The sequence below is a fragment of the Motacilla alba genome, unplaced genomic scaffold (assembly GCF_015832195.1).
Source record: "Motacilla alba alba isolate MOTALB_02 unplaced genomic scaffold, Motacilla_alba_V1.0_pri HiC_scaffold_31, whole genome shotgun sequence".
Lineage (NCBI taxonomy): Eukaryota > Metazoa > Chordata > Aves > Passeriformes > Motacillidae > Motacilla > Motacilla alba.
In genome coordinates this window covers 1,235,960-1,260,608 of record NW_024037405.1, presented here as the reverse complement: position 1 = coordinate 1,260,608, position 24,649 = coordinate 1,235,960, and the positions used below count along the sequence as shown (strand labels likewise).

The 24,649-nt window shown below is 51.5% G+C and overlaps 3 protein-coding genes across 13 annotated transcripts in view; 2 read left to right on the top strand and 1 right to left on the bottom strand.

Moving 5' to 3' along the window:
• Nucleotides 1-24,649, top strand: part of LOC119696487 — a 1,710,157-nt gene that overhangs the window by 1,060,360 nt on the left and 625,148 nt on the right.
• Nucleotides 1-24,649, bottom strand: part of LOC119696488 — a 1,499,846-nt gene that overhangs the window by 877,469 nt on the left and 597,728 nt on the right.
• LOC119696494 (golgin subfamily A member 5-like) overlaps nucleotides 14,262-24,649 on the top strand; it is a 33,530-nt gene continuing 23,142 nt past the window's right edge. For 5 of the 11 annotated variants that reach the window (XR_005255603.1, XM_038126236.1, XM_038126229.1 and 2 more), the window contains exons 1-6: nucleotides 14,262-14,355; nucleotides 19,531-19,584; nucleotides 20,544-20,603; nucleotides 21,246-21,305; nucleotides 22,768-22,935; nucleotides 24,058-24,219. Coding sequence is in view for 10 of the 11 variants with exons in the window: in XM_038126236.1 (XP_037982164.1) it covers nucleotides 20,564-20,603; nucleotides 21,246-21,305; nucleotides 22,768-22,935; nucleotides 24,058-24,219 (430 nt within the window). In the remaining variant the exon portion in view is untranslated. Of the gene's footprint in view, nucleotides 14,356-17,413; nucleotides 18,961-19,530; nucleotides 19,585-20,543; nucleotides 20,604-21,245; nucleotides 21,306-21,585; nucleotides 22,936-24,057; nucleotides 24,220-24,649 lie in introns of those variants that run through there. The other 6 variants (XM_038126232.1, XM_038126231.1, XM_038126230.1 and 3 more) reach the window with 6 other exon arrangements.

Below are 24,649 nucleotides of genomic sequence, written 5' to 3'. Positions count from 1 at the left end.
GTAAAAAGCAACTTGAGAAAGGAAGATGAACATCAACTCAAAGATTGATAGCTTTGACCAAGGGAAGCTGGACATCACTGCTATGAGATTTATAGTCTTTGCAATTAAAAGGTGGGCCCACATCTGGAGTCTGGACCGCACTAGCTGGAAGACCTCTTTCTTCTTTCAGAAGTCGGACCCCACCATCTGGGAATACTCCTTTCTGGAATACATCCTGAGAAAAACTAACTCACAATAGTGTATAGAATTGTGACGTAAAAATCGGGAATAGAAACTGCTGAGAAAAGCTTATGTGCACCCCTATAAATATCTGTACGCCCCAACCATTGTTGTGCAGTTGGAGGGAAAACTTCCCCCACTGTACCCAGCGCTGTTTTGCTCATACTTTACTGTGGAGAGTTTTGTGGACAGTTGGCTAGCTGAAAGAGGCCATTTAGACATAATACCCTTGGTTAAGCAAGGAGATAGGTAAAGGAGCCAGCAGTCAGTGTCCATATAAGGCAAGGACACTGTGCCCTTGCTGCAACAGTAGAAAAGGGAGGATAGATAGTCAGCAGAAATCAGCTAGAAATATGAAGAAAAGCAGAAAAGTCGTAATAGTATTACTACAAGAATGCAGAAGTAGGTGTAGTCGGTTGATAAGTAACTAACCAATAATGAGCTCGCCTTTTGCAATATGTATTAGCCTTATTAATACCAATATAAATATGCGTGTTTATCAATAAAGTTTGAGGCTTGTTGTTCATCATCGGATGTGCAAGTCTTCCTTTATCCGTCAAATGGTGACCCCGACGTGATAGGAAACGCCCGCCACGGACGGATGAAGTAGGGTTGGGTTCCTATCGCAGGGGGAACGGTACAAACAGACCGGCCACAGGTTTGCGGTCTGCGGGCCCCAGGAGCTGTACAGACAGTCCTGGCCATACGTGCTGCCGGAGCCTGGGAAACCTGCAACAGCGCTGACGAAATAAGGTATGGAGAGGCAAGCAGCATATGATTTATTCACTGCCTTTTTACAGAGAAGGCAAGTAAAGGAAATAGATTTGCATAAGGAATTGCCAGGATTGTTAGCTTATGGATATGAAAAGGGGTTTTTTCAGAATCCACACACAGTGCATGAGCTATCAGAATGGCGTAAATTTGGGGATAAGTTGTGGGAGGCTATGTTGGAAGATGATAAAACAGCGAAAAAGTTAGGGAAGTTATGGAAGGTCATGCATAATGAGCTTTTACAGTATCAGGCAGAAAAGAAGGCAGCGGAGCAAGCATCGGTCGCTCAAGATAGAAATAGGAACTATGATAAGGACTGGTTCCAGTCTACTCCGCTACCTCCTGCGGTTAATAGTGTTGTCCTGCCCCCCCCCCGCCTCCTGCTTCCAATGCTGGGGCCTCCGGTGAGCCATCAGCGCCCCCCGAATCACTAACACCCCCAAAAGGGTCACAGTCCTGCCCTAAGCCACCTATAAATTCACCCCCGTCAGGTGATGAGTTGATTCCTGGGGTGAAAAACGACCTAGAGGAGGCCATTGCCAGGGAACGGAGGGAGGCATGGGTGGCGCTGGCCAAGGACTGTTTGGACAAGGGGGACAGGGGGTTAATGGAGGCAGCCTCAGTGCTGGCATTCCCGGCAGTTTTTCAACCAGTTGCGGGGGGAGGAATGCAAGTAACAATCACTGCTCTTGACTGGAAATTACTATCTCAGCTTAGAGCGACTGTTAGCCAGTTTGAGTGACGAGCGAGCCGGTGAAGCAAATGCTAGATTACATTCGGGGTATGCAGATACTTTTGCCTGCTGAATGTAGAGGGATAGCGAGATTGATTTTTACACAACATCAGCAACTGCTGTTCAATGCGCACTGGCAAGCGCTGGTTAATGAGTGCGTAGCCACACCAAGACAGCAAGGGGATCCTTGCATGGTGTGACAGCAGATGAATTGATGGGGTTGGGTGCGTTTCTTCGCACAGAGGCACAGGCATTGATAGGACCGGATAAGTGTAGAGAGGCTATGAGGTTGGTGAGGCAGGCTACAGAGCAGGTGAAGGAGCCGGGTGGTGTACCAATGTATATGGGGATTAAGCAAGGACGAGATGAAGCATTTGGCACGTTTATAGATAGGGCTGCAGCTGCTATAGAAAAAGCAGGGGTGCCGGAGTTTATGCGAGGTGCATTATTAAAACAATGTGCCCTTCAGAATTGTAATCAATCCACTAGAAACGTATTAAGCACCCTAAGGGCGAACTGGTCCATAGAGGAATCATTAGAGAGGATGGCCCAAATCCCTGTTAGGACCCAGGCATTTTTGGTGGACGCTATTAAACAATTGGGGGTGGGCCTTCAGGAGCAAGCAAAAGCCTCTCAGAATCAGGTGTTAGCTGCTCTTGCACCTCTCCGAGTCTCCGCAGCCGTAACCCCAGCACCGAGCCAGTCGGACACCCACAACACCGCTGTCAACACCTCAGCTCAACTCCACTACAACCAGCCACCGCTGGAAGCCTCGGACTGGACGTTGCAGCCTCAGTAGCAGTAACCTTGATAACCACCCATCCAGAAAAGGTGCTGACTGGAATAAAGGGACCAATCATTATTGATGGACAACCTATGAGTGTTTTGTTGCTGAGATGATCATCGGCCACCAGGATGGGATTATTTGTTTTAACTGGAGTAATAGATGCTGATTATACGGGGGATACAGCTGACAGTCTGGTGTGGAACTAAAGATTTACTGGGTGCACTTACTCAGCAAGACAAAAAAACGGGGGAGGCTTGGGCCTTGGAATGGATACCTCCTCCACTTCAACAGCCTGGTACCTGATAAACAGTATGGAATTACAAGAGGCACTGTTGGGGGCTGGAAGCGTGATCGCCACTGATAATATTCCCAATATACTGTTGAACTGGATAGGGCAGTGGGGTTGGATGCAATGCCCAAAAAGGTCACAGAAACCCCTGTTGGATGCTATCACAGCCTACACGGATGCAGGAAGAAAATCCAGAACTGCTGCAGTAACTTGGCAGGAAAAGGGACAATGGCACCATCAGATTCTCCAGGCCTCCAAATCGGATACTTTACAAACGATGGAGTTATTGGCTGTTGTTTGGGCCATGATGCATTTTTCTGGACCTCTCAATATAGTGACAGATTCTTTGTATGTTGCCGGTGTATGTGTGTGAATAGAAGATGCCTCTATCAAAGAGGTTCAAAACAGGAGGTTACATGAGCTGTTTATACAGTTACAGAGGGCAATTAAGTTGAGAAAATATCCTTTCTCTGTTATCCATATCAGAAGTCACAAATGGGATGTGTGGGTTAGGTCTGGGAGTTAACCCCAGAGGGCTGAATACAAATGAGACCTGGCAAATGGATGTCACACATGTTGCTGAGTTTGGGAAGTTAAAGTATGTGCATGTTACTATAGATACCTACAGTCATTTTATATGGGCCACAGCACAGACTAGTGAGAAGGCCGGGCATGTAGAGAGGAATCTCAGTAGCTGCTTTGCAGTAATGGGAGTGCCACGGTGCATCAAGACAGATAACAGGTCTGCTTACTGCAGCAAAAGAATAAAGCAGTTCATGCAAATGTGGGGGATAGAACACGTGACAGGCATCCCTAATTCACCGACAGGACAGGTGTTCGTAGAAAGAGCTAATGGTACCTTGAAAAGATATCTAGGTAAATACACAGATATTAGAGAGTTGCAAGAAAGATTGCTAAGGTGCCTATTTGTTTTGAATCATTTGTGTGTTTTTGGGGAAAGCAAAGTCCCTGCCGTAATTCATCATTATGTACAAAAGAAAGATGGTGTGAGGCAGGAGGTATGGGTAAAATACAGGGATCCTAAGACAGGACAATGGCAAGGTCCTGCTAAGGTATTATATTGAGGCCACAGATATCTTTGTGTTTCTACCCCTACAGAATCCTTGTGAGTACCTGCTAAATGGACCCGAGCAGCTGTGTTAGAAAATTTTGGTCTCCAGGGTCCATAGTGGCAGCAGGTGCCCATGCCATTTTAAATAAGTTAGGATGCTGGCTTGCTAAACAAACCAATGCCACCTCTTTGGCACTTTCTAGCCTTTTGCTTGATGTTGATTCTATTTGCCATGCAACGCTTCAAAAATAGGGCTGCAATTGACTTCCTTTTACTTGCACAGTGCTATGGCTGTGAAGAATTTGAGGGTATGTGTTGCATGAATTTATCGGATCATTCCACATCCATACATACAAAAATTAAGGAGCTCCAGAAAGGGCTGCACACCTTGAAAGAAGAAGACGGATTTGGGTTAGAAGCATGGCTAAAGAGTCTTGGATTAGGCCCCTGGCTGCGAACAATGATTATGTATGCAATAGGATATTAGTTGTTATTGTGTTGCTAATGCTTGTGTTACCGTGCTTATTTAGTTGCATGCAAAGAATGGTTAGCCAAATGATGGACAAGGCTTGGCATACGACATTTCTGGCCCAAAAAGAAAACGGGGGAAGTGTGGAGAGTTTTGTGGACAGTTGGCTAGCTGAAAGAGGCCATTTAGACATAATACCCTTGGTTAAGCAAGGAGACAGGTAAAGGAGCCAGCAGTCAGTTTCCACATAAGGCAAGGACACTGTGCCCTTGCTGCAACAGTAGAAAAGGGAGGGAAGATATTCAGCTAGAAATCAGCTAGAAATATGAAGAAAAGCAGAAAAGTCGTAACAGTATTACTACAAGAATGCAGAAGTAGGTGTAGTCGGCTGATAAGTAACTAACCAATAATGAGCTCGCCTTTTGCAATATGTATTAGCCTTATTATCACTAATATAAATATGCGTGTCTATCAATAAAGTTTGAGGCTTGTTGTCCATCATAGGATGTGCAAGTCTTCCTTTATCCCTGAAGTGTCCAGTCAGGAGCAGAGGGACTCTTGACAAGGAACTTGGTCGTGCTGGCGCTTAATATTAAATCTGGTTTTTGCTGATCCCTTGCTGGGGATTTTTTAATCGCTCTCCAGCCCTCATTGGTAACAGGGTGAAGGAGCCCTGGCCCAGGCTCTGGCCCTGGGGGACACGGGGACGCTGCCGGGGGGTCCCTGTCCCCATGCCCCGGCCCCCCGGCCCCGTGTCAGGCTCTGGGGTCGATCTCGTGGAACATCCTCTGGGGGAGGCTGCGGGGGGACCCGGGGGGACAGGGGACCCCGCTGTGCACGAGCAGCGTTGGACTGCTCTGCGGGAGCTGTGAGGGGGGACCGGGGTGGAGTGACCTCCCCAGTGACCTCACACAGCCCCTGTGATGTCACACAGCCCCTGTGATGTCACACAGCCCCAGCGATGTCACACAGCCACCTGTGATGTCACACAGCCCCTGTGATGTCACACAGCCACCTATGATGTCAGAGGCTACCTGTGATTTCATACAAACTCCTGTGATGTCACACAACCACTCTGTTATGTCACACAGTCTCCATGTGACGTCATTCAGCTGCTATGTGATGTCACAGAGCAGCTTTGTGATGTCACACAGCCACCCTGTGATGTGCCAGCCTTGTCTGCGACGTCACAGCCTTCTCTGTGACATCACACAGCTGCTCTCTGATATCATACTCTATGTCACAACCCACATTGTGATGTCACAGAACCACCTTTGATGATGTCACAGCTAGCTCTGTGATGTCGCAGCCCCCTCAGTGATGTCACACAGCCCATCTGTGCTGTCACACGGACCCTTTCTGACAGCACAGCTGCTCTGGGGCTCTGGGACACAGCCCCAGAGGTGCGGCTGTGCCCCAGCCTCCTTGGGGACATGCCACGGCCCCTGGCAGTGCTGAGCCCTGTGAGCTGTGTCTGTGCCCTGCCCGTGTCCCCGAGGTGCCCTGGCAGTGCCCCAGCCCTGCTGGGCTGTGCCCAGGAGCTGCTCCTGGCCAGAGCTGTCTCTCTGCAGCGCTGCCCTTGCCAGGGCAGATGTCAATGGGCATCAGATGCCAATGGGCAACTGAAAAGAGGCATGGTTCTCTCCAATAGCAAGGAAAGCAAGGAGCCCCAGTGCTCCAGGAGCTGATGAGAGGCAGCCCTTGACATCCCAAGACCAGCCAGATCTGTCAGGTGGCCCCTGGGAGGCCAAGCCAGCCAGACCTGGTCCATCTTCCCTGGGCTCCATGGGGCCTCACAGTGTCCCAATGGTCCCTTGCTGCCATGAGGCCCTGAGGTGTCATAATGGCCCCTTGGTGACTCGAGGCCCTGAAGGGTGGGAATGGTCTCCATGGTTCCATCAGGCCCCACAGAGCCATACTGGTCTCTGTGTCCACGAAGCCCCGCTGTGTCACCATGGCCCCTTGGCTCCATGGGCTCCAGAGGTGCCACAAGGATCCCCTTGGTTCCATGGGCTCCAGAGGTGCCACAAGGATCCCCTTCGTTCCATGGGCTCCAGAGGTGCCACAAGGATCCCCTTGGCTCCAGGAGGTCCCCACAGTGTCACCCGGATCTCCATGGGAAGGAAAGAACCCAGCCCCAGTGTCACAGGGGCAGCCACCAGAGGCCAAGGCCAGCCAGCCTTGACGGTACTGGCAGATTTTGCCTGGCAGCAACCCTTGGATATAGGGAATTTGGGAGGGGGAATCCCAATTTCAGACATGGACACCCGGAGGAGAAGGATGGTTCTTTTCCATAGGAAGGAAAGCATGGAACACTGGTGGTGTTTCAGGGGCAGATGGAAGGCGGCCATCAGAGGCCTGGGCCAGCCAGACCTCTCTGTCCTGGTAGCTTTTGTCTGAAAGCAGCCCTTGGATATGGGGAATATGGGAGGGGGAATCCCAATTTCAGACATGGACACCCGGAGGAGAAGGATGGTTCTTTTCCATGGGAAGGAAAGCATGGAACACCGGTGGTGTTTCAGGGGCAGATGAAAGGCGGCCATCAGAGGCCTGGGCCAGCCAGATCTCTCTGTCCTGGTAGCTTTTGTCTGAAAGCAGCCCTTGGATATGGGGAATTTTGGAGGTGGAACCCCAATTTCGGTGGTTTCTGCAAAGATAAGAAGGACAGTTCTTTTCCATAGGAAGGAAAGCAGCGAGTCCCAGTGTTTGCACAGCAGGGGAGAGGCAGCCCCCAGGAGGCCAAGGGCAGCCAGACCTGTCTGTCCTGGCAGCTTTCACTTGGGAGCAATCCTTGGATGTACGGAGTTTGGAGGTAGAATCCCAGTTTTGGCCATGGTCATTGGGCATTTTGGAGGTGGAATCTCAGTTTTGGCTGTGGGCGCCTGGACAGGAAGAAGAGTTCTTTTTGTTAGGAAGGAAAGCACCGAGCCCCAGTGTTTCAGAGTCAGATGAGGGCCAGCCCTCAGGTTCGGCTGTCCAATCTGGGCTCGCGAGCTGCAGCAGGGGGGCTCTCTCTCCGCTCTGCACCTTGCAGAGAGTGCGCCCAAGGCTCAGAGCCTCACCAGGACTTTGGGCTGCGAAGGCAGAAGAGAAGAAGCGCTCTCCAACTGTGGGTGCAACTGGGTTTATTGTTGGGAAGACAAACCCAGGGAATCCCAAGTGTCAAAGAGCCTGGGAAAGGGCTGACAACAACTTATAAAGGCAGGTGGAGAACTGGGTGGAGCCAACCCTCCACTCAATAGCAAAACGGGGGGAGTGGAAAAAGGAAGAACGACACCATTGGAGAACCTATGAGAAGTAACCTGGGGAGGGGCTGCCCCGGCTCCTGAACCAATCACTCGATGCCCCAGGAAGAAGTTTCTGGATGGAGAGGATGGGTCACTGAGTGATGGACAGGCTACTGGGGAGGGAACATAGCAAGGGATACACGTGTACCTGGGGTAACTGGGGGGAGACAGCAAATTGACAGAAGCCGGGCAGGAGGAGACAACCTGAGTGGAACCACAATAACCCAGAGAAAAGGGGGGAAAGTGGGACAACCCAAATTACAACATACACCTTATCAGAATTTACAGAACACAACGCAACACTCAGGAAGCCAAGGCCAGCCAGACTTGTCAGTCCTGACAGCTTTTGTCTGGGAACAATCTTTGCCTATTAGGAAATTTGGAGAAGGAATCCCAGTTTTGGCCATGGGTGCCTGGAGGAGCAGGACAGTTCTCTCCCATAGGAAGGAGAGCCCAGAGCCCCAGTGCTTCAGGGGCAGATGAGAAGCAGCCCTCGACATGCAAAGGTCAGCCAGAGCACTCCTGGGCCCCAGGAGGTCCAGACAGACAGACCTGTTCCATGCTCCCTTGGATTTGTGGAGCCCCATGGTGCCCCAATGGTCTCCTTGGTTCCATGAGGCCCTGGAGTGTCACAATGTTCCCCTTGCTTCTGTACTGTCACAGCAGCTCTGTGCTTCTATGAAGCCTTGCAATGTCACCATGGCTTCATGGTTCCACAAAGCCCTGATGTGTCACAATGGCCCCTTGGCTCCATGTGCCCTCGCTGTGTCACACTGGCTCCTCCGTGACACGACGGGCTCCCCAGGGTCACCATGGTCCCTTGGTTCCTTGGGGCCCCCGTGTGTCACAATGGTCTCCTTGATTCCATGAGGCACCACAGTGTCACAATGGCCCCATGGCTCCATGAGGTTCCCAGTGTCATCACGGTGTCCTTGGACTGCATTGTCACAACTGACCCATGGCTCCATGAGGTTCCCAGTGTCACCGTGGTGTCCCTAGACCCGCATTGTCACAACTGACCCATGGCTCCATGAGGTTCCCCAGTGTCATCGTGGTGGCTGTCAGAGGCCGGATGAGATCCATGTCCCCAGACACCTTGGGATGCTCGCCATGCCCGTGTGGGGCCGGGGTGCATCAGGCCTTGGTTTGTGGTGGGCAGAGCCCCGCCCCCGGCCCTGGCCTGGCAGAGCTGTCAATCACACTACAGGGGCGGTGCTAACCATCTCTGATTGGCAGAGCTGTCAATCACACTGCAGGGGCGGTGCTAACCAGCTCTGATTGGCAGAGCTGTCAATCACACTGCAGGGGCGGTGCTAACCATCTCTGATTGGCAGAGCTGTCAATCACACTGCAGGGGCGGTGCTAACCATCTCTGATTGGCAGAGCTGTCAATCACACTGCAGGGGCGGTGCTAACCCAGCTCTGATTGGCCAATCAATCCCACCCCATGGGCAGGTTAACCCAGGTCTGATTGGCCAATCTGCCAACCAATCACACAGCAGGGTTGGTACCAGCCCTGACTCTGATTGGCCAAGCAGCCAGCAGTCCTGCCTAAGGGGCGGGCCCATAGAGTCCCGGGCGGAGCCGCGCTCAGCCCGTGGCCTGGGCCCTGCCTTGGTTTGGGGTTTGTGGCTCGCCTGCGCTGCACCCCTGGCAGTTACAGCCAAACCTGTGTCTTTCTGTATCTCTTCTGTCTTCCTGTCTCTCTTTCTTTCTTCACCTTTAAATCCTTTTTACCTGGAGCACTTTTGGGTAACTTCACATCTTAAGGGTTTAAAGGTTTCCAGGTTAGATGGGCTGTGTTAATGAAGTTAATGCCATGGAAAGTATTTTCTGTTGAAGTGTGTAGCAGCACAGGAGCTGCCACTGTTCCTGGAGTGTCCTGCGTTTCCAAGCCCGGAGCCTGCTACTAAAAATGATGCTGACAGGAAGAGGCAGGGATGGGTCTTCATGTGATCTCCAGCAACTGGGTTTATGGAGAGACAGGAGTGGGGTACGGTGCTGAAGAGGGTTCAGGGACGAAGACAACAGTGAGCCGGAGGGCAGAGCCCAATGGATACAGGAGAAAATGGTGCAGAGGCAGGAATAAGGGCAGGGTCAACCAACAGGGCAACAGGGGCGGGGGAATGCACCAAAATGGGGCCAATGGGAGCATGGGGAGAAGAGAACATTCCAGGGGTTAACCGGATATGGGAGATAAAGGCTCAACTCGGGTAATCAGGCCACGGGGCCACTGGACTGTCATTACCTTACATAAATCTACAAGTGTTTGCAAAGACCTATGGGAGAGGCATCTTTTTCACCCTCACTCTGGGGTTTGTGGTTTCGCTTCATGCTAGCCCTCCATGGCTGGGGGATTGAAACACGAATTGCAGGCCCCTGGGCCTCCATAGAAGTGGATGTTGTATTAAATCCTATTGCTACAGTTCCTTGATTGTCTATATTTTGCCAGTAAAATCTTGTGTCATTTTGACCTCTTAGCTCAGTTGGTGAGAGCATGGTGCTGGTGTCACCGAGGCTGTGGGTTCAGTCCCTGTGTGGGCCATTCACTCAAGAGCTGGACTTGATCATCCTCGTGGGTCCCTTCCTACCAAGAATATTCTTTGCATCTGTCCATGTTGAGAATACCTGGTTGGTGTTTCTCCTGTGCACCAAACTCGAGTCAAGAACCTTTGGTTGCCCCCAGCATTTCAGTGTTCAGGGGTGTTACAGCCCCGCAGGCTCACAATGGCCTCTTGTGTCCATGAGGCCCCACATTGTCACACTGGCCCCTGGGTTCCATGGCCCCAACAGTGCCACAATGATCCCTTGGTTCCACAACTTCCACAGTGCCACACTGGCCCCTGGGTTCCATGGGCCCAACAGTGCCACAATGATCCCTTGGTTCCACAACTTCCACAGTGCCACACTGGCCCCTGGGGTTCCATGAGGATCTGCAGTGTCACACTGGTTTGTGACATTTGTCCTTGCTGCCCCTCACATCCCCTGCCCCACGAGCAGCCCCGAGCCCCCCGTGAGGGACAGGCCCTGCTGGCCCAGGCTGGGCTCAGGGCTTGGCCTTTCTGCTTCCCCCAGCCAGCCCAGGCCCTGCTCAGCTTTGCAGTTCCCTGCTCAGAGCCTTGGGCTCCCTGCAGTCCTGGCCTCGAGGATCTGCTCCCACCAGTCCCTGGGGAGCCTTTGGCACTCCCTGCCCTCCCTGGGGCCCAGGGGTGCTCCAAGGGCCTTGGAGTTCTGCTGCTGACGCCTTGAGCAGCTTCTTCAGCCTTCTCTCAGTGCCTGAGGCTCCTGGACTCAGCCCCAAATCCACCGTGGGGACCATGAAAATACAGAAAGCCCTCGGGGGCTCTTTGTCTCCCTTCCATTGTCTTCAAGGCTCCAGGGCTTGTGCGGTGATTGGAGTCAGTTTGGAGTTCTGTTCAGGAGGAAGATTTCAAAGTGCACCTCATGATTTTTACCTTTTTAATCACAGAAGTATTTTTTTAATTTTTCAGTTCAGAGAAAAGTTGACTGAAGCTTTCCCCATGTGATCTTGATGCTGAATGTCTCCTTAGGAGGTCTGGGCACAGAGAAGAATGAGACCCTTGCAGGCTGACCCTGTTTGGACAACCTGCTCCTCATCCCCAGCCTCACCATGTCTGACATCATCCACCTGGGACTTACATCACAAAATAGAAAAAAAATTAATGTATTTTATTATTTATTTTTAGTATTAATGAAATGTATTTGTTGTATTTATTTCTTATTTGTAGTAATCGTTTCATTTTCATTACCTAATTTTATATTTACATCAAAAATCTGTACGTATTTAGCAACTGATAAAATTAATGTTCATTGGTTCTAAGTATCACAATTCCCTTTCATTCACTAATTAACCTCTCTTGGTTATAGATTTCTCCCTCTTTATGCTAATTTGCCCTATGTTCAGTCCCTTTGTAGTCTTTCTAATAATCTTTTTCTCACACATCGTTCAAGGGGGCACTTGGGCGTACACGGAGATAATTCTGGGGCACATTTGGGCAGTTTTGTGTCTGGGGAGGGAATTCAGAGAGAACTTCAGGGTCGGGAGGACACTCGGGGGAGCCGGTTGGGAAATGGGGGGGGGACACTTAGGGATTCTGAGGGACAGTTCGGGGTCCAGGGGACCACTTGCGGGTGCAGAGGGGTCCTTGGATGTCAGGGAGCGGAATCTGAGACCCTTCGGGGTCCGGGCGGGCCCCTGGGGGGCTCTAACGGGGCTCGCTGGGGCGCGGGGGGTGAAGGTGGAGCGATAATGGCGGCCTGCGGGGCGCGGGGGGTGACGGGAAATGAAGTCCCGGCTGCACTGAAACTCCATGAGCGCCGCGGAGCATGATGGGAGCTGAAGTAGCCTCACTGCCGCACTTAGGGGTCCGGGGAGGCAATTGTGGGTGCGAGCGGACACTTCGGGTCCTCAGTGGGCACCTGCGGGGACACTATGGTGTCGGAAAGCCCTTGGGGGCACCTGGGGAGCCGTTATGGGTCCCTTTGGGGCGCGGAACACGACAGGACTTGTACGGCCGGAACTGCGCTATGTCGGGGCTCTGGGATCGCGGGGCAGATTGGACATGGAGGCCCGGCTATAAAGACGCTCTGCGGTGCGCAGAGCATCACGGGAGATGAAGTCTCGGCTGCAGTGACGCTCAGTGGGTGCCGCGGTGCACGATGGGAGCTGTAGTCCCGAAAGGACCCATTGCTCGCTGTCCTCTTCACCATTCCATTCCATCATTCCGTCTTTCCGGAGGCTGGTCCATCGGAGGGGATGTCATAAATCCACTCAAGGCCTGCTTCTTGGCCAGGTGTCTGTAAGGCTGTTTTGGCAACGAGTACCATTGTCTGATTAAATCCTTTCACGGGGCACCGTGAGCCCATAACGCTCATTTTGCAAGCTCAGGACAGTGTCCCAGGCAGTGACAGGGGACACAGGGTCTGTCTGCAGTCGTCCAGCCGTTGTTCCCACCGCCACAGGCACACAGCACTTGCCGCGGTGGGTTTGGGGTATAGTCAGTCTGCCTGGCCTCCTACTGGAAGACTTGTATTCAAGCCCTTGTGAGCAAAACCCTCCCTAAACAGGTCTTTTATTTGGGAGGTCAACAACTCTTTAATTTGATGTTTCTGAGCCCAAGTCATGTTATAAATAAGAAGCTTGACTAGGCCAATATTCAAGCAGCAATCAATTTATTAATTAATGTGGTAAAGTATGAGCAAAACAGCGCTGGGTACAGTGGGGGAAGTTTTCCCTCCAACTGCACACCGATGGTTGGGGCGTACAGATATTTATAGGCGTGCACATAAGCTTTTTTCAGCAGTTTCTATTCCCGATTTTTACGTCACAATTCTATACACTATTGTGAGTTAGTTTTTCTCAGGATGTATTCCAGAAAGGAGTATTCCCAGATGGTGGGGTCCGACTTCTGAAAGAAGAAAGAGGTCTTCCAGCTGGTGCGGTCCAGACTCCAGATGTGGGCCCACCTTTTAATTGCAAGGACTATAAATCTCATAGCAGTGATGTCCAGCTTCCCTTGGTCGAAGCCATCAATCCTTGGGTTGATGTTCATCTTCCTTTCTCAAGCTGCTTTTTACTGTTTTGTTAAGGTGTTGAGATAAGCATGTTTCCTTTACATATATTCTAAACTTATATTTTCAAAGCTCCTTACTACAAGCAATATTCTAAAATTATACTTCAAAAGGTTATTATTGCAAAGCTGTTTAATGCTTAGCTACGTGCAGAAAGTTCCTGTCCAGCAGCAACATCCTTAAAGCTTTAATTCAGATGCTATAAAAGTTAATTGCAAACAAAGGATGCGTTCAAAGGCCTTCTTCCATGCTTTACTCCCTCAGTTATTTTTTTTGGAATTCATCCTTTAATTGTCCCATGATCAGTTTCCACACATATCACAATCACAAGCACACACGCTGCCTGTGTGTACCTGACACGAAACACAGCTTTGTATCTCACAGTCATCCTCCCTAAATGAGTGTTTCTCAGCTCCCTAAACTGGTGCTTCAGACACCAGAATATCCTTAAATGGGTGGTGTTTCTGAGCCCAAAATATCTCTAAATTGCTGTTTCTGAGCTAAAAATAGCCCTACATTGCTTTCTTTATGACTCGGCGCTCCCTAATAATTTTTTTTCTGAGCCAAAAACCTCTCAAAATCAGTGTTCAGGAGCCCCAAAGCCCCCCAAATTGCTCCTTTTCAGCTCCAAAGCTCCTGAAATCACCGTTCTAGCCCCGAAGCTGCTGAAATAGGGGTTTCTAAGCCACGAAGTTCCCAAAATCAGTGTTCCAGAGCCCTGACACCCCTAACTCGAGCCCTGTGCCTTGGGTGCCATCAGCCCGCGGGGTTCACTCCCAGCGCTCCCGGTGCGCTCCCGGTGCGCTCCCGGTGCGCTCCCGGTGCATTCCCGGCGCGCTCCCGGTGCATTCCCGGTGTCCCCGGGAGGCTCCAAGAGCAGGGAGGGGCCGCTGGCTGCGCCCATTTCCCCCCACCGAGCCAAGGAGCCGCTTCCCTATCGGAGCATTTTCGCTTTCAGTTTCCAGGCATTTACGGGAAATCAGTCCGAAACCGGGAAAGGTTTTACTGGAGGGCGGGGTCGGGGGAGAAGGAGCCCGTGGGGGTGGGAACGGGAGCGGGCAGGCTGAGATATATACCCGGTTTATAACCGGTGCTCGCCCCCAGCGCGGAGCTGCTTCTTCCCAGCCCGGTCCCAGGTAAGCGCCAGCCCCTTGCTCCCGTGTTTCCCCACGGCTTGCTCCTTCTGCTCCCGAAATTGATGTTTCTCAGCTCAAAAGCTCCCTAAGTCGCTGTTTTGGAGCTCCAAAGCTCCCTAAATAGGGACCACAGAGACCAAAATCGGCTTAAATTGGTTCTTTGGAGCCCAGAAGCTCTCTAAATTGTTCTTTCTGCTCTGAAAATATCCCCAAATCACTCTCCCTGATTCCCAAATCTCCCAACATGTTTTTTCTCAGCCTTGAACTCCCAAATCAGGGTTTCATAAGCCTCTGTATCCCTAAACTGGTGTTTAAGAGCTCCAGTGCTCCCTAAATCAGTATTTCTGAACCCAAATGCTGTTTCAGATCCCAAAAACTCTCCAGGTGGCTGTTTCTGAGCTTCAGTGCTTCTGAAGCTCCTGTATTCTCAGCTGTGAAATTCCCCAAATGCCAATTTTGGAGGCCAAATGCTCCCTGTAAAGGTATTACTGAGCCCCAAAGTCTGCTAAATTGCTGCTTTTGAGCCCCAAGTCTCTGGACACTGATTTTTTTCTGAGCCCCAAAGCTCATTCAGTTGGTGTTTCTGAGCCCTGAAGCTCCCCAAGTTGCTTCTCCTGACCCGCAAAGCTTCCCGAGATCCCTTGTTGTGTACTGCAGTTCCTTAAGCATGTGCTTCTGAGCCCAAGAGCTGCCTAAATTGGAATTTTGAGCTGAAAAGCTGCTTAGAGGAGACTTTCTGAGGCCAGAAGTTTCCCAAATCAGTGGTTTTGAGCCAAATGTTCCCTAAACAGGTGTTTCTCAGCCCCAATGCTGCCTAAAGTTTGGGCTTGGGCTCTCTCAAAATTGGTGTTTGGGACCCCAAAGTTCCCTAAACCACTGAGTCCCAAAGCTCCCAAATGTGCAGTTTCTTAGCTCAAATGCTCCTGAATGGAAGTTTCTGAACCCCTGAGAACCCAAAGTTGCTGGTTTTGATCTCAAAAGCTGGCTACATAATTTTTTTCGGGGCCAAACCCATGCCTAGCTGGCTTGGAAGGTTGTGCCTGAGTGCTGGTGGAATGCAGTGGAAGGAGAGGCTCTGCCAGAGGAGTGTCAGGGAGGATGAGGATGGGAGGTGTGAAGAGCAACTGGGGTACCTGGAGATCCTCAACAGGATGGGCAAGGGCTAAGCTGACTTGTGTGAGTGAGCAGTGGAGGGGTCAGAAAGGGGGGACACTGTCTTGGCAGTTTAGAAACGCCTTGATCATCAGGGAGAGTTGGCAGAGAGCTCTGGGGGCAGCCTGGGGGGGTCTCCAGGCCGGTGAGCAGGTTCCCATGGGAATGACAATTGCCCTGGCATTCATGGCCAGGCAAAGCAAAGGGCTCCAGCAGCGCGGGGGATCTGGGAGCGATGGCTCAGCAGAGCTGCCTGGTGGGTGAACAGGGGGATGCTCACGGGGACCTGGTCCTGCCCCACAAGGAAGGGCTGGTCAGGGATGTGCTCATCAGTGCCAGCCGGGGCTGTCACAGCCAGGAGATCGTGGGGTCCAGGCACCAAGGGCAGGGACTGAGGCAGCAGCAGAGCACAGAGCTGGGGCTCCAGAGGAGAAGACTTTGATGGGCTGAGCCAGGTGGTGGCAGGGGCAGCAGCTCTGGGGGGTTCCCACCCCCACGGGCTCCTCCCTCCCCCCCAGCCCCTCCTTTCTCGGTTTGACACTGATTTCCCGTAAATGCCTATCGTGACATCTGATCGGGGGCAGGAATGTCTCTCCAAGAGCCAGGAGTAGAGCTCTCGTCTCCTGAGGCTCTCGGCTGAACTGACCGGGCTCCAGGGTGAAAAGGCAGCACATGGCAGGTCGAGCACAGGAGCCAGCGGCAAAGCAAGGCAACAGCACCGGGGCTGTGTGAGCAGGGGCACAGCCAGGGGAAGGGCTGAACCCCTGCCCAGCACATTGACAGCACACCTGCCCAGCTGCAGCGGGGCTGTGGCACTCAGGAACCACTGCCCTGGAGGTCGCTGAGGTGCAATCCTCCAGCTGCCCTTCCAGGGCCGGTGGGATTTCCTTAAGAATATCAGTGTCTGCATCAACAAAACCAACCACAGAAGCGTGCCCAAACAGAAGTGTCTGCAGCAGAGTGATGTGTACAGTCTGCAGCCGCCCCCCTGGGCAAGGCCAGTGGAATCCCTGCTGGCAATACACAGCTGTGACAGCCCCTCCTCACAAGGCTTCCCGGGCAGTGACCGTCCCTGGGCCGGGCACTGCTGAGGGCCCTCAAGTGCTGTGTCCAGTTCTGCCAGAGAATTGAGTGGGAAAACCACGCTGCTCCTGGGACCATCCTGGGGCCTTCACTGGCCTTTGCTGAGGTTTGAAGGAGCCCTGCTGCCCTCCAGGGCCCCCAGGGCTTTCAGTGTCTTTGCCTCATCAAGACCCAGCTGTGCTGCAGAGGGTGGGGACCAGTCAAGAAGGGTTGAGGGAGACCACAAAGTTAATATTTCATAGAATTCCCATTCAAAGTTCATTGTCCCTTCCCGCCCACAGTCTGCAGAGACTAATCCAGTTCCTAATTCATTCCTACAAATTAAAAAAAAAGAAAAAGTCAACTCAGGCCTTACTTATTTATTTAATGTTATTTTTGTTCAATAGCAAAAATTGTTGCCATGACTCTTGCTACACATTAAATGGGAGAAAAGTAAAAAGCAGCATGTTGATTAGGCCCAGCCTGGATGCCATGAATACATTATGGCCAGTTGTTTGTTTCTTTGATCTTGGCTGATCAGAAAAAATTTTAGTTTGAATATATAATAAATAATTATTTCATGGAGTGAGTAAAACTTAATAATATAAAATATAAAAATCAAAACAATAGCTCACCTTAGCACTCCAGACAAAGCATAATGAGATTTCACCACCACTCATACAATGCTCCTGGATTTAACTCAAATACTGGTATTAATGTTGTATTAGACTCAGTGCATAATTCAAAATGTCTAATTTATTTGGCCTCTGTTGGTAGACCAGACTCTGTTGGTCTCTGGGCAACAGAGGCATCACTGACAATGCAGAAGAGAGAAATGTTTTTATTTCTGTTGGGTTTTTTTTCCTTTCTCCTCTCTCCCCGCCCCCTCCCCCCCATTTTCTTTTTCCTTCTCCTCCCCTCTTACATCTTTCCTCCTTCATTTTCTTTTTCTCCCTCAAAGCTTCAGCTTTGGCTCAGGATTGCAGATCTAGCCCTGCCTAAAATAACTCTCCTGTCTAAAGCAGTTGTCAGGGCTCTTTCTAAATATGAGAGAGAGACAGAGAGAATAATTTAGAATAATTTCACTCTGAGAAGTGGGGTGACCCATCCCTGGAAGCACAACCGTCTTTCCATGAGTGATCTGAGGTTAAGTCTGTGTTCATCACTTATCAATAGCAGAGGCACATCCAGGACAGCTCCACGTGCACATCATCTACTCACTGTTACTGTTTGAGAAGCCATCACACTATTCCTCTGCTTTCAGGAGAAAACCCCTCAAACTCTGAGCATTTTATGCCATTTATATGCTTTCCCTCCTTTCAGACCAGAGCAAAACAGGAAGGGTAGTGGGAGGAGATAGAGCAGGGTTCAATCCTCGGAAAGCACCCCTGGCATCTCCTGTCTCACCTTCAGTTAGACCCGTGGGCCAGCCATGGGCCCTGGGGCTGTGACTTCTCTTGGGTCCCTGCTGGCATTTCTCTATTTCTAATCCTCAGTGAATCTCTTTTCCTCACCCAGGTCTATCCTCCCCTAGAACACCAGGAAAGCTTTCTGGACATGCAGCAGCTTTTGGCAAGGGCTTCCTTAGTTCACCCCAGGTCCTGCTCCTTCTCTGGAACGTGGCCCTGGGCAAAGAAAACAGAAAGTCACAATGAGCAGGCAGCCCAGGGAAATGGAGTGCAAGAAGGAGAGGGAAGCAGAGCACAGCAGCGAGCTGTGCCCTGAGCAGACCTTTCCTCACTCCTGAGCAGTCCCTGTTTCTGCTTTCATCTCATTATTGCTGCTCTGGATGGATGTGCTCAGAAGGGACAGGCGGCTTTGTTGGAAGGGTCAGCAGGGCCCTGCTTTCTGCAGCCAGCTGTGCAGAAGAGGATATTTAGGAAACTTCGCCATCTGACCCTTCCCGAGGCTCTCTGGCCATCATCCTCCAGCCACCAGAGGTGTTCAGTGCTGGGACCAGAGCCTCTTCACAGCAGTGGCTCCAGTGCCCCAGTGGGCCCTGCTGGACTCCCCACACTCAGCCCCTGTGTCCTCCCTGGTTCCAGCCCAGGGTTCCCAGAGCAGAGTCTCAGATGTCTGATTCCATAAAGCCATTTATTCCCAGTGGAGTAACACAGGAACAGCCTGAGCTGGTGCCTCTGAGGAGAGACCCCCAACAAGGGAATCCCTTGGTTTTATCCCCTCACTGTCTGCATACCAAGGCTCAAACCTGGCTCTTCCTCCCAGGCCCTCGGCTCCTGCTGGGTCTCTCAGTGTCCCTTCCCCAGCTGTGTCACCACTCTTGGTGCCCTCTGTTGTGCTTTGTTGGCAGTTCACAAGCTCTTGTCTCAGGCTCCCACCTGGAGCTCAGCTTTCATCTGGCACTGCAGCTGCCCCAGCCACCTGCACCAGGTGTGTTCACAACCAGGAGGAGGGAGAGTGAGAGTGGGGTGGTTTCAGTTTTGTGTTTGTTACTCGGCTTGCTGCTCTGTTGGGAATTGCTGAGAAAGCAAAGCAATGGTCCCCAAGTCGAGTCTGGTTTACCCATGATGGCAACTGGTGAGGGATGTCCCAGGCTGTGTGTGAGCTCTTCAGTCAAATTTTTCCTCCTGTCCAGTCGAGGAGGGGGAGTGAGAGAAGTTTGGGTGGGCATCTGGCAGCCAGCCAAGGTCACTTGTCCTTTCTCCATAGATTTCTTCATAGCTGGTCAGGATAAACTCCAGGATTTGAGTTGGAAGGAATGGAAAATGGTCCCTTTCCTTTGTGGAAAATTGTGGCTGGGGCTGAACACCAGGTTCGGCACTCTGCAAAAGCAAAAGCTCTTAATTTTGACCAAGATGATGTCTGAGAATTCTCAGAGCTCCAGGGCAGATGAGTTAGGGATCAGCTGAGAGTACAACAGAACATCTTATCAACTGCGTTATCTTCTCTAGTGCTGTGCTCACCACAGAGATTTTGCCATTCTTTTCCCTTGCATTGCAGAGTGAACCTAGAGAAAAGGATACAGGAGACAAGAAACAAGGACTGAATATCTTGGTAAGAGCTGTATTCTGTTTGGACAGTGATGGAAGGGAAAATAAGTAAATTAAAAAACCCTGAGTAGACCAGGGGTTTGAGTATAAGAGTATATATGTATCCCACAAAAGCTCTTAAGTGCATTTTTTAAATCCTTAGGGAAATACCATAGTGAAGCTTCTTTTTTTTTTTTTTCATTTTTTTGTTTTCTTCTCATATGAACCTAATGGCCACAAAAAAAAAAAAAAAAAAAAAAAAAAAGAAAAAAGAAGGAAGTAATGGCAGCATGTCCAAGGAGGCCAATTTGAGTCCATCAGCAAGTGTGGACTCATGGATCCCATTCCCCTTTGCTCTTGTCTGTGGCCATACTTGGGAACCCTTGGGATGGGATTATTATCCATGAGAGGAGTTATCCCTGAGAGAAGTGAGGCCAGTGAAGGTGTCTCCCCTGAGCACGCTGCCTGCAGAACCCCTTCCAGAGCACAGCAGAAGGCCTGGCCTTTAGGGGGGGATCAGTTTGGTCAGAAGGGTGACTTTATTTAACCAGAGACACATCCTCCTCTAGCAGGGGGTGTTGCTGAGCAAGGGCTTTGATGGTCAGGGCTGAAATGAATGTGCCAAGGGACACAGAAGGGACCTGGGAGGTCCTTCTCCACTCCCGGACTGTGAGGCAGAGAAGTCTCACGCTCTCGTGGGTGGCTGTGCTCTGGTGGGACTGAGGCACCTGTGTGGTGCCTGAGTGCTGTGGCAGCTGAGGCAGCTCCCTGGCCCAGGAGAGCCTCAGTGGGTCCCGGGGGTCAGGAACCCCCACAGCCCTGCTGTGGGGCTCCTGGTTCACAGGAGTGGCTCCTGGGCCAGCTGTGGGATGTGTTCTGTCCCAGAACCTGCTCAGTGCAGTCCTGGAATACCTTAGGGAAAGGTCCTTGTTAAATATCCTGTTTTTCTTTTTGATTTTATTTTCATATGTACCTGATGTCCAGTCGCAGCGTTTGCTGTCTCTATGGCTCTGAAAGCTGCAGCAAACATGTTCAAAGCATCAGGTAAGTGTGCTGGATCCCATTGCTCTTGTCTGTGGCCATACTTGGGAACCCTTGGGATGGGATGGGATGTGTTATCCCTGAGAGAAGTGAGGCCAGTGAAGGTCTCTCCCCTGAGCATGCTGCCTGCAGAACCCCTTCCAGAGCACAGCAGAAGGCCTGGCCTTTGGGGTGGGAGCAGTTTGGTCAGAAGGGTGACTTTATTTAACCAGAGACACATCCTCCTCTAGCAGGGGGTGTTGCTGAGCAAGGGCTTTGATGGTCAGGGCTGAAATGAATGTGCCAAGGGACACAGAAGGGACCTGGGAGGTCCTTCTCCACTCCCGGACTGTGAGGCAGAGAAGTCTCACGCTCTCGTGGGTGGCTGTGCTCTGTTGGGACTGAGGCAGCTGTGTGGTGCCTGAGTGCTGTGGCAGCTGAGGCAGCTCCCTGGCCCAGGAGAGCCTCATTGGGCCCCGAGGGTCAGGAACCCCCACAGCCCTGCTGTGGGGCTCCTGGTTCACAGGAGTGGCTCCTGGGCCAGCTGTGGGATGTGTTCTGTCCCAGAACCTGCTCAGTGCAGTCCTGGAATACCTTAGGGAAAGATCCTTGTTAAATGTCCTGTTTTAATTTTTGATTTTATTTTCATATGTACCTGATGTCCAGCACCTATGGTTGCTCTCTCTCTCATTCCGGAAGGTGTAGCAATGATACGCAAGGAAATAAGTAAGTGTGCTGGATCTCATTGCTCTTGTCTGTGGCCATCCTTGGGAACCCATGGGATGGGATGGGATGGGATGGGATGGGATGGGATGGGATGGGATGGGATGGGATGGGATGGGATGTGTTATCCCTGACAGAAATGAGGCCAGTGGAGGTCTCTCCCCTGAGCATGTTGCCTGCAGAACCCCTTCCAGAGCACAGCAGAAGGCCTGGCCTTTGGGATGGGATCAGTTTGGTCAGAGGGGTGGCCTTCTTTAACCAGAGATACATCCTACTCTATCAGGGAGTGTTCCTCACAGTTGGTAATGATTTCAAAGACGTAGCACATCCCTTCTGGGATTTCCTTTCTTTGAGCACTGAAGGAGGAATCTCATCCTGGGCTTAGCTACAGGGACCTTTCTGGAGGTGAGTGCCAGTCCTTGCCCACACTACCTGGAAACTAAACCCTGCCAAGCAGGAAGGAGATCCAGACATCTGTCATGCATGAGGGCCCAGTGCAGAAAGATCAAGCAATCCCACCTGTCCATGAATTCTCATTTCCAAAGGCCTCCAGCCAGTCCTTTGTTATGTTGCCCATCCCCATGCAGATGCCCAGGACCCTGGGATCCCCGGGTCCAGAGATGACCCTGTAGTGGGCTTTTCCCAGCACAGACCAGCACAGCCTGGCCCCTGCTAGATCACACACTCTGGATTCTAAGGGCAGCTGCTCTCCTGCCCCTGCTCTTTCCAGTTGGGATGCTGGCAGGGGAATGTCATTCCCTCAAGGGACACTTGGAATTTAGCATGGACTGGGCTCTCCCCCATGGTCCAGTGAGGAGGCAAGGGGGCTCCTCCCAGTATTCCTCACCAGCTACACAGGAGCTCCAAGCCCATGTTTAGAAGGGATCTCAGTGGTGCCAAGACTCCTTTCAACAGGCAAAAGCTGTTAGAGAAAAACATGTCAGGAAGAAAACTGGGACTACAGTAGGGAGGCCAAGGCTTCTTCCCACAGCAAACTCCTGTTGGAAAAGGATTTGAAAGCCAGGATAGTGGTGTGTGGTACCCACAGGTGCATCAGCCTGTGAATTCCACATCTCTGTTTTTCAGGGATGAGTGAATTCTTTTCCAAGGCTGCTAAATTAGAAAGGATGATCTAAAGAAAAAGAGGCCTGAAGCAAACAAATTGGTAAACAGGCAAGACATGAGGGAACTAATTTTGAGCTTTTTTTTTTTGCCCTCTGAAAAAAGAAATAAAGCAAAAAAGAATCCATTTCTGGATTGCACATTGAGCACAGTGTTTAATTCCTCTGAAGTGATTCTTTCTCCAGACTGAGGAAGAAAAAAACCAACCTGCAGCAAGATATAAGAAAAGACCCTCAAGAAGAGACTTCAAGAAAGAGAATATGAGCACCCTCAGAGAGGATGGGTGGTCTCCCACTCAAGGCAGAACTGTCAGTTTCCCAGTGACACCAATCTTTTTCTACAGGAAAGAGAGAGAGGGTGAAAACCAACAAGGCCCTGGATTCCATGATGAATGAGGGCTTACAGGAGCTCAACAATAAAATAAAAGCTCTGCATGAAAATTTCAAAAAATTAGAGGAGTCCACAAAGAATGAGCTTCAGATAATCAGAGCAGAGCTGGAGAAGAACCAAGGTGAGCAAGGCCATTGACAAGCAGACTTTCATCCACCTGAGGGCAGAAGCTGCTCTACAGGGCAGCCACCCTGTGAGCTCCTCCTGCTCAGCTCCTCAGAGGGGATGGGGAGGGACGGTCCTTCCATGGGGAGCAGCTTCTGTCATCCATGGCACTGGAACACCTCCATGCTGAAGTGTTCTCTGCACGTGCAGGTGGCCAGAGTCCCTGTTGTGTCCCTCAGCTTTGCATGGGTTGTGTGCTGGGAGTTCTCTCACTGCCTGATACTTGCTAAGGGTCCCCCCTTGAAGTCCTGTCCCTGTCACTCTGCCTTTCCCCACTGCCCTCCTCCTGCTGCCCCACTCCTGGTGCCATGCTGGGGCCCATGTGCGCTCAGCCTGGTTTCCCTGTTGATGATCAGCAGGGAGAGGAGCTCCCCTGAGCAGAGCCTGGATGTGTCTGTGAGCGCAGGGCCTGTGGAGAGCAGCTGTGCCTGCAGGAGCTGGTGCTGGCAAGGGTCAGGGTCAGCTGGGACACCGACTGCAGTGTGGGCTGGGCTGGCCCCAGACTGTGCCCCTGGGCCTGGCTCAGGCAGGACACAGAGTGTGTTGGGAATGGCCTCTGGCCCCAGGGCAGGGACAGCTGAGATCGGCCTTCCCTGACCTGAGTCCTGTTCTTGCTGCGGCTGCAGTCAGCAAAGCCAGGGGAAGGAGCAGCCCAGAAGGGTCCAGGGAAACCCCTGGAATTCCTGCTGGCTCAAGCCACTGTGGGCTTGGAATGAAGCGTGTGGCCCACTTCTCAAAGCAGGAGCTCTTTATTCATTGGGCTACAGAAAGCACAAACGAGATGTTGAAAAGGGACGAAAATTTGTTCTGGGTTTCTTGGGCCTTTGCTGCTCAAAGTGTGAGGGTAAAGAGAAAACCATTTCCAGGTTGTGCTTTCATGGCCAAATGGACTTGCTGTGAGGTGAGGATTTCTAAGGGGGAATGAGGAAGGAAAAACCCACCCACAGGAGAGCCCTGAGCAGAGACCCTCTGTCAGGGATATTGTATCAGAGCCTTTGGGCATGCTTGTGTTAGACAGCTGGTCTGCGGCTCAAGGAGGAATCATCAGTGTCCCAGTGATGTCATTCTTTCATCACAGGAGAGAAGGAGAATGAAATTGCAAGGGGTCTGGAATCAGTGTTGAACAAGCACCTCCTGCAGCTCTCCCAAAGAATTCAAACTCTGGAAGAAGATTTACAGAAATGGCCAGAGACCACAAAGAATGAGCTTCAGATAATCAGAGGTTACCTGGAGAACCAAGGTGAGCAAGGCCATTGACAAGCAGACTTTCATCCACCTGAGGGCAGAAGCTGCTCTACAGGGCAACCACCCTGTGAGCTCCTCCTGCTCAGCTCCTCAGAGGGGATGGGGAGGGACGGTCCTTCCATGGGGAGCAGCTTCTGTCATCCATGGCACTGGAACACCTCCATGCTGAAGTGTTCTCTGCACGTGCAGGTGGCCAGAGTCCCTGTTGTGTCCCTCAGCTTTGCATGGGTTGTGTGCTGGGAGTTCTCTCACTGCCTGATACTTGCTAAGGGTCCCCCCTTGAAGTCCTGTCCCTGTCACTCTGCCTTTCCCCACTGCCCTCCTCCTGCTGCCCCACTCCTGGTGCCATGCTGGGGCCCATGTGCGCTCAGCCTGGTTTCCCTGTTGATGATCAGCAGGGAGAGGAGCTCCCCTGAGCAGAGCCT